Below are 16426 nucleotides of genomic sequence, written 5' to 3'. Positions count from 1 at the left end.
TTACAGAAAAATTTCTGGACATGAACAACTTGATACCTCCCTTGGCCAGGTAGGTGAGTAACTATTATGTCCCAGGCTCTGCACATAAGGATAAAAAGTATACTTAAGATAGCTTAGAAATTATTACAGATCAACAGAGTAATGTTGCTATATGCTGCTGCTCCTAGGTCGCTTCAGTCGTGTCTGACTCTATGCAACCCCATAGACGGCAGCCTATCAGGCTCCTCTGTCCCTGGGATTCTTCAGGCAAGAATAGTGGAGTGGGTTGCCATTTCCTTCTCCAATGCATGAAAGTGAAAGTGAAGTAGCTCAGTTGTGTCCAACTCTTCAAGACCCCATGGACTGTAGCCTACCAGGCTCCTCCGTCTATGGGATTTTCCAGGCAAGAGTACTGGAGTGGGTTGCCATTGCCTTTTCCGTTGCTATGTGAAGAGGGCTTATATGTTTTTATAAGTTGGATTAAGAGAACTCATTTCTTTTTCAGCTTGTGGTTACTGGGATGAGAAACCACCCTATGAATTTGCCAGTGCAGCTTGCTGCAAGCGCCTGTGTGTTTAATTTAACCAAGCAGGATCTTGCTGCAGGAATGCCTGTCCGACTCCTGGCTGATGTGACCCATTTGCTGCTCAAAGCCATGGAACATTTTCCCAACCACCAGCAGGCAAGCATATGGGAATTCACATACAAATGGTCTTTTTAGTGTCTACTACCCATCTCCTACCTCCATACAGTTCATTTGAGTAGACCAAAGCTGGAAATTCCTTTGGAAGCTGTGAAGTAATATATTTTGTGGTGTGACTGAGTGCAGGGCGATAGACAAGTAGAATACTGAAGAATGCGTTCCTTGCCTAAAAGCATTTCAGTCCAAACATGGAGGGAAATAATGCAAGCCGTGTAAAACGTCTTGTGCCCAGACCTTGAGTTAGTGATAATTTCAGCATACAGGATTAGGTGTAGAGCTACTGCTCTGAACCAGGCATTGGTTCAGTACTTAAGTACTAGAATAGAGAAATAAATAAGACATGGATTTTCTGTTTCTAGCAGTATAGGTAGTCTATAAAACCTGTCCTGTTCTTTGGATGAAAACTAAAAATGCTGCTGGAATTATATTTTTAACTCTTTAAGATTTAACAATGAGTTGGCAAAGTTAGTAGAAAATACTCAAGAGACCCAAAATCAAGTAAAATTGGCAACCCAGATTGGTGAGTGGATCATTAAAGCCAGCTTCCCTCATTGAGAATAGCTTGCCAAACTAGATGAGTTTTAGCCTTTGGTTTTCATGGACTCTGGAAGCCAGGTGAACAGAAGACAAAACAGGACCCATCCAAAGGCCACCAGAAGGGAGGGAGATTAGCTGGAATTATCCAGTTTATCACCCTATTTCTCATCTAATAAAAAAGATTTTGAAAATGTGCAAGTAAACTTATGTGGGTCCAGTGGAAATCAGTCCTTGAACCATAGGTGAGCAGAATAAAGGTTCTAAGACATGTTATGCTTTATAAATGTCTTTTTTTAAAAATAGAATCTAACAAAGCAATATTTATTCAGGGTTTTTTTTTTCTCTCTTTGGTTCTTAGTTACAGAAGAATTGCCTCCTTTCACTTTGCAGTGACCGAATTCTTCAAGATGTTCCATTCAACAGGCAAGTGGTAGCACCAGAACTTAAATATGGGACAAAATGGAATTTTAGAAATCTGTCTTGGGTCATGTCTTACCATTTAGGATATTCCTAGTGTACAGTTAATTAAGTGGGTGGGATTGTGTTTCACCTTATAGAATGCTGAATCTACTTTCTGTAATTTAATGCTTTCAAATTCATGAGAGCAGATTCTATTTTCATACCTCTTTGCATAAGAATTTGTACTGATTATAGTTTTTAGAATGTATGCACAGTGTTGTAGGCTGAAGAAACTAAAGCATATAGAAATTCAGTATCTTGCCCATGGTTTTGTGACTAGTAACTGCAAGGCTAGAAAGGATCAAGTCTAGTTTTAGCTCCAGCATTCTTTTCTCTGTATTATGCCTCTTTTTATTATAGTTATTTGATATTGAATTATAGGAGAAACCTTTTAAGCAGAGGTTAAGGGAGACCATATAGCTGGATACCAGTAAGTATAAAGAGTTTCCTTATTTTGTAAGAGTGATTTGGGAGCTAATTTTTTTTTTCATTTTACTATTTTAAAATATAATTTTTTAGTGATAGTATTTGCAAAACTAAATTTATACTTTATGATTTAATGAAAAGTGTATTTCTCAAGCAGCAGTTTTATAGTGATTTACTTTTATTTGGGTAATAGTACATTGTTATCTGACATGCTGATGGAATGAAGTATTCCATTTACTATTTGAAATAAATAATTGGTTCAGATGGTAAGGAATCTGCCTGCAATGCAGGAGACCCGGGTGTAGTCCCTGGGTCACAGGGATCCCCTGGAGAAGGAAATGTCAACCCACTCCAGTATTCTTGCCTGGAGAATTCCATGGACAGAGGAGCCTGGTGGACTACAGTCCCTGGAGTCACAAAGAGTTGGACACAACTGAATGACTAACATATTTTCACATGTATCTCATGTAGATTACTGAATTTTATTTTATAAATATATTAAGTGTCTGCATTGATCACGTGAAGTCATAGGCTGAAAAGACATAATCTAAAGAAAATTATAAACCACCCCAGAGGTTGACAGCCTTTTCCTTAAATGGCTAGATATTAAATGTTCCAGGTTCATGAGCCATAGGGTCTCCGTTGGACCTACTTAATCCTCCCATTGTACCTCCAAAGCAGCCACAGACCAGACTTTATTAAAAAAAAAAATGGGGATAACTGTTCCAATAAAACTTCAGAAAACAGACAGCTAGGCCCACGGCTATAAAATCACTTGAGGTGGGCTATTGTTTGCCCTTGATGTAGCCAGTGAGTGCAGTCTGCTAGAATTGAGCTTCTTTGTGGTAAGAGACAGAGATTGATTAATCTTTGCCTGTAGTGCTTAGTATTTCAGTGGCTGTTTGATGGATGGATGAATGAATGAATTAGGAGTATAACAGAAGACAGCCTTTCATAGAAGAGGATGACAGAATGTACTGGGCCCCCAAGCAAGGACAGAAAGATTTCATCGGCTTGGTGATCATTAAAGATTTCGTTTTAGTGATGGCATTAAGATAATAAAAATAATAACTAATGTATGAGGCACTTGCCAGACACTGTGCTAGGTGTTTTAGATATGTTTATTCAGTCCTTGCAACAGTCCTGTGAAATTGTTACTATTGTAATTAATCTTCATTTTACAGATGAGGAAACAGAGGCACAGAGAAGTTTAGTAGCTTGCTCAAGGTGATAAGATAGTAAGTAGCAGAATTTAGATTTAAATCCAGACTGACTCCAGAGCTTCTACTTTTTATATCCATGTCATATTGCCTTGAAACTGAAAATTGACTGAGTTGATTATTCTGTGGGAACTGCGCAAGTAAAAGCACAGAGGAAGTCAATACTAGTAAAAATTAACTTTTATCAAAAGTTTGGTATGTGCCAAGGTCTGTACTAAGTCTTAAGCTTTATGTGTGATATGATATAATCCTCACAACAGTCCTATGGAATAGACTGTATTATTTTACAGACAAAGAAATTGAAGTTCAGAGAGATGAAGGAAGTTACCCAGGTTCCCAAAGTTAGTACATGGTGAAGGTGATATTTGAATCCAGGCTGATTCCAATGTGTATGATGTTCTTAATGACATGACTACATTGCCTCACAGGATAAAACAATGTATTTTATTGTTATCATTAACATTAGGTAGAGCTAGAATTCCAACCCCCAAATTCAAAGAACTTCAGAATTTGCTTTTAACTTTTAATACTAGGTTATATTATTTGATATATATGGACATGTTTTGAGACTAATAAAGTTTTCATGTATCATATCCTCTCTTTTCCTGTTTTATTTATTTTTTCTCTAGCATATGTCAGTACCCAAACATGCCATATACTTTACTTATTTATTTAGTACCTGTCTTCCCCACTAGAGTGTAATCTCTGTGAGAGTAGAGATATTTTTCTGTTTTGTTCGCTAATCTGTCTCTAGCACCCAAAACAATATCTGGCACAAAGGAGAAGCTGAATAAATGTTTTTGAGTAAAAGAATGAGTATTCCCATTGTGCTAAGTACTGGCGGGAACCCAGAAAATACTTAAAATTATTATTATCACTACAGAATAGAAATATGTTATACCTCTAGAAGACGAACATCAGATATTTTTTACCATATTTTCCAAACTCTCTGTTTCTTTACAGTGTTGTCAGAATTAATTATACCATCTCCAAAACACTATGTGTCCTTGTTATTCTCTATCAATTAGGAGGAGCTTTCCTTTTCTTTCTCACCTACCTAAATTGTAGCATCAGTTCCCAGCTGGAGCTCTGAAACTATTCCTGGGGCCTCCAGGGTTAATTCATAAAACTCTGTGTGTGTTTTCAGGTTTGAAGCAGCCAAGCTTGTCATGCAGTGGCTCTGCAACCATGAGGATCAAAACATGCAGAGGATGGCAGTTGCTATCATTTCCATTCTGGCTGCCAAGGTACCTGAACTCGTATTTTATAATTTTCTGTAGGAAACTGTTTCCCCGGACAGTTTAGTAAACCAGGTTAACTTACTCGAGCTGCGTTCAGGGTTGCAGAATTCCAGGTTGATCAGAGATTGTGGTCTGACCTTTGGAGTCTGCTACAGTGAGTGATATTAAACTCGCACTAGTAGATGTTTGGACGTTTACCGTGTCTTCTGCTCGCTTGCAGCTTTCTACGGAACAGACAGCCCAGCTTGGTGCCGAGCTCTTCATCGTCCGGGTAAGTCTGTGCAGACCCCTAACAGTTTTCATTTTCATTATTCTCAGGCAGTGTTGCCTATCTTCTGAGATTTTATATTTCAAAAGTTTGTTTTTGTTACTTCTAAGTGAGTGTATTAATTTCTCTTCATTGGGGCAGCTTTACTCTTTAACAAGAGATGGAAAGACTCCTGAACTAGGAATCAGATGACCCGGGGTCTAACTTGTACACTCACTGTGTGAATATAGATAAATTACCTGGACCATTGGGGCCCAAATAAACCTTAAATCCTGTCTAGTTCACATAATTCTGTGATTTTGTTATTTATTAAGAAAATGTGGAATCTCTATTATAGTCATAAGACTATGCTAGATGCTTTAGGGGAAAAGATTATGTAAATAGCTGATTTATGATTTTTGGTTGCTTCAGTTGAGGAATTAATATAGTGAACAGTGAAAACTTAAAATCTTTAAAGATACTAAGTTGAAATCATGCCTTATTCCCAGTTCTGTCACTCAGCAGCTGTGTGATTTCAGGCAAGTCACCTAAATTTTCTTTGAAATAATAAAAAATGCTTTATACAGTTGTTATGAAGATTGAAAAGGAAAAAAAGATTGAAGGAATTTACTAAGTTCCTAGCACAAAATCCAACACATATGTTGTACAAGTAGAAAATGCTGCTGATTTTATTTATTTTTACTCTTTTCAGGGATGACATTTTAGTTTTAAATATGACTTTTTATTGCTGTGTATGAGTTTCAGTAATTTTGGCTAGAGGTATATTCAAAAATTATAAGGAAGTAGTCCACTTGTATGCTTTGGGAGAAAATTAAGTTTAAATTGAGTAGCAATTACCAGGAATTAATAGTCGTAGTAATGGTGATGCTAGCTAATTTTTTTTAAGCCCTTAATTAAATTCAGGTAGCCCAATTCTAGTGCCACACTCTTGGCCTCTATGCTATTAAGTTACATAATTGCAACTAGATGTTTGTGTTTCTTAAAAATTTTTTCCTTCATTGTACATAACTACTTTAAGTAATAGTGCTCATTAATATTACTTGTATGTGTTTTAGCAGAGCTCCATTTACCCCCAAAAGTGTAAACTAAAAATGAAATTGTGGATGGCCCATGTAGGTCTTAAAATATTTATTTTTCAAGCTTACATTTCTTAGGTTTAAAGCTGTGATAGAAATAATTTACAAATGGAATTTCAAAGCTGTAATCTTATTTAAATCCAATTTAGACTTTAGTTCTCTTACTATTGTATATAGTTCATCCATTCTTTTTTTCTTAAGGAAAACATGGGGTTAGAATTAGGTCTTCCAATTTTTACTTTCTCTTACTAAGTTGGCTATGATAAAGTTACTTAATATTACTTGGACTCAATTTCCTCTTCTGAAAAATGAGGACAACAGTATTACAATATAGGATATAATTTGCTGATATGTAGTAAGTATTGGCTTCATTCCCTCCACCTTTTTTATCCCAGGACCTGAAGTGAGTATATGTTGTGACCTGTTGGGTAACATGGTAGATCCTAAGTTTTAATCATTTTGCTTTTCATTTTATTTACAGGTGATTAGATTATAGGTATGATAAGAATATTATAGAAGTATTTGTGAAAATTCTCTTTTTTTCTTGTGGAAGGGATCAGAATATTATAGAAGTATTTATGAAAATCCTCTTTTTTTTTTTTTCTTGTGAAAGGAAAAGTCTAATCCAATAGGTTGTTTGTTGCACTTTATAGGAAATGTTTGAACCCATGAAACTAATCCTCATGGACTTGTTAGTCCATGTTATTACCACTAATTCTAATAACAATTCAGTAACTAGAAATTCTATTTTCCTCTTTCAGCAACTTCTTCAAATAGTAAAGCAGAAAACCAATCAAAATTCAGTGGACACTACTTTGAAGTTTACTTTGAGTGCACTTTGGAACCTCACAGATGAATCTCCAACCACTTGCAGACACTTTATTGAAAATCAAGGGTTAGAACTCTTCATGAGGGTTCTAGAGGTTAGAATGGGAATTTAGCCTACAGCTTTGGACATTCATTTATTGATTGATTTGAGCATTTGTTTATTATATTTGGTTCTTTAGTTATAGATGTCTCTTTCTTTTTATAGTCATTCCCAACCGAGTCATCCATTCAACAGAAAGTCCTAGGACTTTTGGTAAGATACAAGCATTTCCCACTGAGTTCAAGCTGTAATTATTTTCCATCTGAGATATTACATAGAAAAATGCAACTCTGTTTGTAAACACATAATGATGTTAAAAATATATATCAATATAATTAAGTAAAAAAAGCAGGCTACAAAGTTACATATACATATTTAGATTTTCATCATACTGAAAGGAAGAACATAAATTACATACTTTTCTTTATATTTTGTGGTATAGTACAAAGCTTCACTGTGAACATGTTTTACTTGTATAATCAGAAAAAAAAAGATCTCATGAAAAATGTCACTAACCTACAAGTATTCTTAGATTCTATGTCTGGTAATTGATAATTACTACTGAAACAACTGTTTAACAAATCAGATATTCCATAAGTATACTCAATATATGTTAAAGTGAACCCTCTAGGATTTTAAGACACAGAGGAGGATCAGATATTTTATCACTTTTAATTGCTGCAACAGAAGTGCCTGTACAGAAGATGCTATTTTAGAGCAGACCTCTGCTCTTGAATAATTAGATCACAGGAGGCATAGGTTAGTAAATTATAAAAGAAAAGTAGATTAATGTTTATTTTCTAGATTCAGAAACATGAGAGATGGATTTTTGCGAAAGCTGAGGGCTGGCATTTAAAGAGGACTATCTAGAGACTTCCCTAGCGGTCCAGTAGTTAGAACTTCCTGCTGCCAGTGCAGGGGACATAGGTTTGATCCCTGGTCTGGGAACTGAGATCCCATATGCAGTGGGTTGTGGCCAAAAGACAAAAACAAAACCTAAAAAACTGTAGTATCTATTTACTATAGTTTTAGTTATATAAAGCAGAAAATGTAAAACTATCTAAATGCCCAGTAATAGGGAAATGTTAAGTAAATTACAGTATTTGATTGTTTTATTCATGGTTCATAGGATTATTAGATATGGAATTTGGCTTAAGTCATTATAAGAGGAAAAGGGGAATTTATTTTAAATATTCAGAAAGATCACGTAGGGCTTTAAAATTGCTTTTTTAAAAAAAATTCTTAAAGAATATAGCTTACTATACCTAGTGAAGCAGTGCAAAAAATGTATTTAAAAAGTGTAAGGTTTTGTCCCCAACCTTCCTTTATTTTAATTTTGTGAATTAATGTTAATATATCCTGATGTGCTTCCTTCTGTTATCTTTTTCCTTTATTTTGTGATTGAATTTTTTTGATAGTTTATTTTGAGATATTGATTCTAGTTTAATTTTTCATGATCAGAGAAAGTACTTTGAGTCCTTTTGAATTTATTGAGACATATGTGGCCTGGGATATGGTCTTTCCTGGTCAATGCTCCATGTGCTCTTTAGAAGAATGAATATTCTGCTTTTGTTAAGAGTGTTCTATATGTATCTATTGGTTGATATTCACGTCTACCATAGACTTACTGATTTTCTGCCTACTTGTTCTATTAGGTAGCATTTATCATGTTCTATCAGTTTTTGCTTCCTGTACTTTGAAGCTCTGTTATTAGGTTCAAAAGTGGAATTGTTATGCCCTCTCAATTAATTGATCCCTTTATCATTATGAAATGGCCTTCTTTATCCCTGGTAACATTCTTTACTTTGAAATCTTCTTTGTCTCCTTAATATAGCCAGTCCAGCTTTCTTTTGACTAACGTTGACATGGTTTATCTTTTTCTCTCCTGTTACTTTTAACCTATATTTGTCTTTATATTTAAAGTGTGTTTCTTATAGACAGCATATACTTTGCACCCTGTTTTTTACCCAGTATGAGAAGCTCTCCTTTTTATTTGGATTGTTTGGATTGTTTACATCTAATGTAATTATTGGTATGGTTATATTTGAGTTCATCAATTTGGTATTTATTTTCTGTTTGTCCCATCTGTTTGTTTTTTTTTTTTTTTTTCTTTTTCTGCTTTTTTTTGGTTTGAGTTAGTAATGTTGTTCGATCTCCTTTCTTGGTTTATTAGCTATTACTATGATTTGCTAAGTTAATGATTATTGTGAGTTTATAGTATACATTTTTAATTAGTCTACCTTTAAGTGATTTTATATGATTTCATATATATTATTATTATTTTTTATTTCATATATATTATAAAAAGCTTAAAATAGTAGATTTCCATTTCTGCTCTTCTTTCCTTTATGTCATCATTGTCATGTATTTTACTTTTATGTGTGCAATAAACCAATAAACATTGTTTTTTATATCAGTTATCTTTTAAGGAGATTTAAATACTTTTTAAAAACTTACATGTTTTCCCAAATAGTTACTATTTGTGATGCTCATCTTTCTTTTGTGTAGATCCAGATTCCTAACTGGTATAATTTTCCTTCTGCTGAAAAAGCATTCTTTAACATATTTCATAGTGTGGGTCTGTCTGCTACTGATGAATTCTTCAGCTTTTGTATGTCTGCAAACATCTTTATTTAATCCTCATTTTTGAAAGTTTCTTTTTTGCCAGCTCTAGAACTCTAGGTTGATAGTACTTTAAAAATGCTGATTACCTTTTTTCTGACTTGCCATCTTTCCAATGAGAAATCTGATGTCATCATTATCTTTATTCCTTGTATGTATATGATTTTCCTCTGGCTACTTTTAAGATTTAGGATTAGCAACAACAATTCTGTATAATTTGATTATGATGTGTTTTAATGTAATTTACTCCATGATTCCTATATCTGAGATTCATTGAACTTCTTGGTTTATAGTCTTCAAGTTTTAAAAGTGTTAGACCATTATTTCTTAAAACAAAAAATGTTTTACACCCCCTTACCCCCAACCCATTGGAGTCCTTTGGAGACTTCTGTCTCATATGTTAAGCTGCTTGAAATTCACAACTCATTGGTGCTTTTTAAATTTTCTTTTGTTTTCTGTGTATGTTTCAGTTTGAATTATTTCCATTGTTATGCCTTCTAATTTAGTAATTGTTTCTTCTTCAATGTCTAATCTGCTATTAATCCCAGGTAGTGTATAGTTTTTAATCGTTAGACGTCATTTTCTTCTCTAAAACTTCAATTTGGGTCTTTTTTCTATCTTCCGTATTTTTACATAACTTTTTGAACATATGAAATTTATTCATAATAACTGTCCTTCTCTGCTAATTTTAACGTCTGTATTAGTTCTGGGTAAATTTCAAATGATTGATTATTCCCCTCATTTTGAGTTTTGTTTTCCTATCATGCCTGGTAGTTTTTGATTGTATGCCAGACATTTTGAATTTTACCTTGTTGGGTGCTGAATAGTTTTATTTTCCTATAACATATTCTTGAATTTTGTTCCAGGATTAACTGACTTACTTTTAAACAGTCTGATCCTATTTGATCTTGCTTTTGTGATGTATTAGGAGGCTCTAGAGTGTGCCGAGGCTAGGGCTAATTATTCTGTACTACTGAAACAAGACCTTCCTGAGTACTCAATGCCTATTCCTGGCCCTTTGTAAGTGCCAGGAACTTTAATCTTTTTAATAGCTCGTTTTCTGCCTTCAAATAGTTTTCTCACAGTCGTGCTCTGATCAGTACTCTGCTGAATAGGGTGCTATGCCCTGCAGCTCTCTGGATTCTCTTCATGTACTGTTCTCTTCTCTCTAGTTCTCTGTCCTGTGACTTGCCTTGATCTCCCTAGATTCCCAACTCCATCTCTTCAACTCCATGAGTCCACTGGGCTCTACTTCAATTCTATATCACTGTGCCAAAGCCTGGAAACTCTCAAGGCAGCATCTCCTCTTGTTTGTTATCCACCTCTAGAGGTCACTGTTCTTCATTACCTAATGTCTAGTATCTTGAAAAGTATTGCTTCATGTTGTGTTTTTTCAGTTGTTTTAGAATGGAAAGTAAGTCTGGCCCCTTTTATTTCGTCTTGGTCAGAAGTAGGAGTCCTAATCAGTTTTTCACTGTACAGATTTAAGAATGAGAAATTTGTCTTTTATACTTACCAAAGATCCTGATGCTAGGAAAGATTGAAGGCAAAAGGAAAAAAGGGTGGCAGAGAATGAGATAGTTAGATAGCATCACCAACTCAGTGGACATGAGCAAATTCCGAGAGACAGTGGAGGAGAGAAAAGCCTGGTGTGCTATAGTCCGTGGAATTGCAAAGATTTGGACATGACTTAGCAACTGAACAACAACAACAATGTATTTCTCATACTATTTTTAAAAAAGATTTCTCTTAGTGTAGGTATGTTGGCAGTGAATTTTCATTTAGGTTTTGTCTGTGTGAAAATGTCTTTTTTTCATTTTCAAAAGATAAATTTTTTGGTCACTATTGAAGTCCAAGTGGACATTTTTTCTATTTTGTTTGTTGGTTATAATTTTCATAGATTGGGATAATTTTTGCCATTATTTCTTCAGATATGTTTTTCTGTACCCTTTCTTATATCCTTTCTTTTTGAGACCCTGATTACAAGTATATTAGATTGCTTGAAATTATCACACAGGTCACATGACAGAATACTCTACTGGCTTTTTGGCAGTTTTTTTTTTTTTTCTTTCTTTCCGTGTTTTGGCTTGAATGTTTTTTCTACTACTGTTTTTTCATTTTTCATTTTATATATAGATATATTTACTATAATTATATACATATAGTATAATAATATATATATTCTTTCTGGAAGTTACATTTAGGTCATTTTTATATTGTCTTTTTTTTTCTCCTCAGGCTTATATTTTTCTTTCATTCTGTAATATATGTATAACATTTATAATAGCTGTTTTAAATCCTTATCTATTGGTTCTATTATCCCTGTCATTTCTGGATCTATTTTTATTGATTGACTTTTCTCCCAGTTAAGGATCGTATTTTCCTGACTCTTTATATGTCTGGTAATTTTTCACTGGTTGTAGCTATTGTGAAATTTAATTCACTTTGTTGATTACTAGATTTTATTGTTTTCCTTTTAAGAGTCTTGGACTTTGTCTGGGTATTCAGTTAACCTACTCACAGATCAGGTTGTTCCATTCAAAGCTTACTTATAGGCATACCTCATTTTTTTCACTTCACAAATACTGTGTTATTTTCCAAATTGAAGATTTGTGGCAAGTCTGTTGGCACCATTTTTCTAACATTATTAGCTCACTTTGTGTTTCTGTGTCACATTTTGATTATTCTTGTAACATTTCAAACTTTTTCGTTATTGTTATACTTGATATGGTGATCTCTGATCAGTGATGTTTGATGTTACTACTGTAACTCATTCAAAGGCTCAGATGATAGAGTCTTTTAGCAATAAAGTATTTAATAATCAAGGTATGTACAGTGTGGTTTTTTTTTTTTTTACATAATGCTGTTGCATACTTATTGGACTACAATATATATAGTATAAACATATCTTCTGTGTGTACTGGAAACTAAGAAGTTTTGTGTTTTTCCCTTGATTGCAGTATTCATTTTTTTGTGATTGTCAGAAACCAAACCCACAGTCTCCAAGGTGTGCCTATATTTGCTTTGTTAGAGTAGCTTCAGATCAGCCTTTCCCCTACTGCTTAACCCTAGTTACCTCACTGCTCAAATGTTTTGTTTAGCTGAGATCCCTTCACTCTGGCTGGTAAGAATGTAAACTATTCCTAAACCTGTGTGACTTTGGGATTTGTTCATGTATTGCTTTCTGGTGGTTCTTTCCTTAGCTTCATGGGGTTTCATTTCATATCAGTAGTCAGCCAAAGATTTTAGGGGATCCCTCTGCAGATATCTTTTTCTTTGGAAATTTTTCCTTTTCATTACTCTGTTCTATAGATTTTTTTTGCCTTAGCCACGCTACACACCGATCCTTATCTCTTCAACTCAGCAAAACTGTCAGATTCTCTTTAGATTCCTCTTATGTGCACAGCAATCTAGAAACTGCCCTGTTTGAATATCTTTTCTCGTATCTATACAGGGACCACATTCCCTGTATAGCTAGTTGTCCATTCTCTCATATATTTTGGCTGGTTTCCCAGTAACTTGTTTATTGCAACAAAGAATGGCCCATAATTCTTTCCATGCTTTGTTCCAGATCTTTCTTGTTGTGTTTTAATGATGCTGTCTTTGCATTTTCGTGTGTGTCTGTGTGTTTTAAACTTCTTAAATCAGGTACTATCTTGTAGTTATATTGCATGAGATTCTTGGGGGAGTCTAACTCACTACTGTGTATTTGATGATTCTTACTCATTATGGATTATTTTCATTGTGAATTGTAATTTAGCATTTTCTGTGGGGCTTTGAGTTCAAGATGTGTCCTTCTCAGAGGGTCTTTGTATTTCTTTCTACCAAGCTTGGAGGAGATAGAGAACTACCTTTCTTTGTTTGTTTAATTTATTTACTTTGACCACACCACACAGCTTGTGGGATTTTAGTTCCCCAGCCAGGGGTTGAACCCAGGCCCTTTGGAGTGAAAGCACAGAGTCCTAGCCACTGGACTGCCAGGGAATTCCCTTATTTGCTTATTTTAAAAGGCATATATTCTTTTCCTTTTTTTGTCTCTGTAAAATGGTACATGCTATGTAAAAAAATATGAATATGGAAGAATATAAAAAATAAATGTGAGACGCCTTTTCTTGTTTCAATATGTGAGATTAGAGAGGGGCATAGGAGACTTTGATTAATCATTTATGGTGATGCAAAAATACAGGATTATATACATTTCATGTAGCAGGTAAAGTTATACGTGTCTCTTCTGTCTTCCCTCTTTTCGGCGGTTGGAAAAGAGAACTTAGTCTTCACAGAGGATGCATTTGGACATGATACCTTTCGTTTTCACTTGTCACAGAATGACTTAAGCTAGGGAGTGAACAGTTTCTTAACAATGAAAAGGCCAGGGTTTTTGGTTCCTAAGAATTGGAATCAGTGTGTTAGGAAAAGAATTATGATTTCATAGTAGATCAGATGAAGTTTTGAGAAAGAGGATTAATCTTCACAGTAGTGAGGTAAGCTGGGTCTTATATTGTTTTGGAGAAAATCAAGCACAGCCTAAACTGTAAACCCCTCAATTGTTTCCCATGTGAATAGAGGTCTTCCTTATATACTGCCTAGGCAAGCTATCATATCCCAACTCCAGATAAAACACCTACCTTCCACTGGCCAGCAGGCAAATTTTGACATTCAATGGAGGTCCTAGGCTATGAAGTTTTTAAGACAGGATCACTATGTTGCTCATGTAAATGAATGCTTTCCTGTCTTCATCTTACTTAGGCTCTCCACATTACTTAGAACTACTAATCCTTTCACCCTTTTTTTAAAAAAAAATTTGCTTATTTTTGGCTATACTGGGTCTTCACTGTTGTGTGGGCTTTTCTCTAGTTGTGGAGAGCAGGGGCTACTCTCTAGTTGCAGTGCACTGGCTTCTCATTGCAGTGGTTTCTCTTGTTGCAGAGCATGTGCGCTAGAGAGTGTGGGCTTCAGTAGTTGCAGCACACAGGCTCAGTAATTGTGGCTCACGGGCTCTAGAGTGTAGGGCTCAGTAGCTGTGGGGCACAGGCTTAGTTGCCCCGTGGAACGTGGAATCTTCCTGGACCAGGGATTGAACCTGTGTTCCCTGCATTGGCAGGTGGATTTTTAACCCCTGGGCCACCAGGGAAGTACTCCTGTCATCCTTTTGATGTACTCACCTATCTCTGCTTTCTAGATACCAAACTTTCCCCTTACCTCTCCTATTGTTTTCCTCCTACCTCTCTTATGGTTGCTCTCAGGTTGGAGTTTCTCCAAACCACACAGATGGCGTAAATTTGAACTACAATCTTGCTTGAGGGCAGGCCCCTGTTTATAAATTCCTTATGTATATAAAGGAAGATTTAGGCCAGAGCCCGAGATCACAGTAGGCTTCTTTCTTGTGTCTCTATGTCAGGCCACCCTTTTATTGAGGTGTAATGCTTTGAAAATTCTTGCATTGTATGCAAAGTCTTAGTATCTCTGGTCCTTACCTCTGACCTTGCATGGCTGTTAAACCCGGTTCTCTTGCACCCTGCGCACCCCCCACTGCTGTGAGCCAGAGATAGCCTGTTAGACTCTAGTTTGATTTCCTGTTTACATTTTGTCCCAGACAAAAAAGTTACATATTTAAAGTTTGTTTGCTATTTTTCACCTAGCACAACTAGATATTGTACAGCAGGAAATTTTTAGGTTATTTAGTTCACTATTTCACTTGAAAAGAAGCTACTATTTATTTTATTGTTTGGGGTGGAGAGGAATAAAATCACCTATAATCCCACAGTGCTAACAGCAACAGTCTTCACCTTTTGTCCATACATGATTAAATCATTGCAGTGTCATTTAGCCATTTACTATACATATTACTTTGATTTTTATATTTTTTTCCCCAGAACAATATAGCTGAAGTACAAGAATTGCATTCTGAATTAATGTGGAAGGATTTTATAGACCACATCAGCAGTCTTCTACATAGTGTTGAAGTGGAAGTCAGTTACTTTGCAGCTGGAATTATTGCCCACTTAATATCTAGAGGTGAACAAGCTTGGACATTGAGTCGCAGCCAGAGGAATTCTCTTCTGGATGATCTGGTAGGGTAACTTGCTGTTTCCTGGAAGAATACAAACAACATTAATAATGATTAAACTATCAAAGCCTCATCATGTAATACTGAATAAATATTGTAATCCTTTCTTGTGTGTCTTGTGTCTTTCAGCATTCAGCTATTTTGAAATGGCCAACTCCAGAGTGTGAGATGGTAGCATACAGGTAATTAGCAAGATAATTAATATTAAGCCAATAACCTAGTCATGTTGCTTGCCTAGAGGTCATTCCTATTAGATGTATGGTTGTTTTCCCTTAGGCATCTATGTTTTTACTTTTTTTGCTACCTATCATTCATCAGTCCTTCTTTCATATTCATTGAAGACAGGTGCCAAAGTCTTGTTCTATCCTCTTGAAATTCAAAGATGAATAAGATATGGTGCCTCCAAACAAGAACTTTACAGCCTAATGAGGGAAACCAAATGTAAATCAGATATAATTCACTCTTATGCTAATTTCATAGAATGCTCTAAAATCAAAGATGAAGATACTTTTTTTAAAAAAGATGACAGTACTTAAATCTGCAGTGGAAAATAATGAAAAACTTCCAGAGGAAGTAGATTGTGAGCTGAGTTTTTAGTAGGGATAAGATTTTAGGAAGAGTGTTAATGCAAGGAGGTGTAAACCAAGAGAACACATTTAAAGAACTAGAAGCAGCACCTGATGTATTTAGGGAAGCAGTTTGTAATTATTAAAGTGCATACTGGATTCTAACTTTATTTATGACAAGTGATTTGATAGATAAGTTACTAATATACCTGAAGTATGATAGATTGCTGCATAAATATTATCATCACAGTTTATTTTGTTGTCTACTTTATAAATGCTGATGCTGCCAGTACTTTTTATTCCAATATGTTTTACACATTTTTGGGCAGAAGACTAGTAGAAATAGGCTAAATTCTGGACCTCCTTCATGATGTTCTGTTGGTTAGTTATCAAC

At 35.1% G+C, this 16426-nt stretch overlaps 1 protein-coding gene across 4 annotated transcripts in view; it reads left to right on the top strand.

The window, feature by feature from the left end:
* The window catches only part of ZYG11B (zyg-11 family member B, cell cycle regulator), a 73848-nt gene that overhangs the window by 41716 nt on the left and 15706 nt on the right, over positions 1–16426 (top strand). For all 4 annotated transcript variants that reach the window (XM_061121876.1, XM_061121872.1, XM_061121874.1 and 1 more), the window contains 8 exons: positions 485–661; positions 1578–1642; positions 4472–4571; positions 4786–4836; positions 6671–6832; positions 6943–6990; positions 15273–15470; positions 15596–15648. In XM_061121876.1, the coding sequence (XP_060977859.1) occupies positions 485–661; positions 1578–1642; positions 4472–4571; positions 4786–4836; positions 6671–6832; positions 6943–6990; positions 15273–15470; positions 15596–15648 (854 nt within the window). The remainder of the gene's footprint in view (positions 1–484; positions 662–1577; positions 1643–4471; positions 4572–4785; positions 4837–6670; positions 6833–6942; positions 6991–15272; positions 15471–15595; positions 15649–16426) is intronic.

This window comes from Dama dama, chromosome 20, assembly GCF_033118175.1.
Source record: "Dama dama isolate Ldn47 chromosome 20, ASM3311817v1, whole genome shotgun sequence".
NCBI lineage: Eukaryota > Metazoa > Chordata > Mammalia > Artiodactyla > Cervidae > Dama > Dama dama.
Note: the sequence above shows the minus strand (reverse complement) of the source record. Positions and strands in the feature narration are given on the sequence as shown.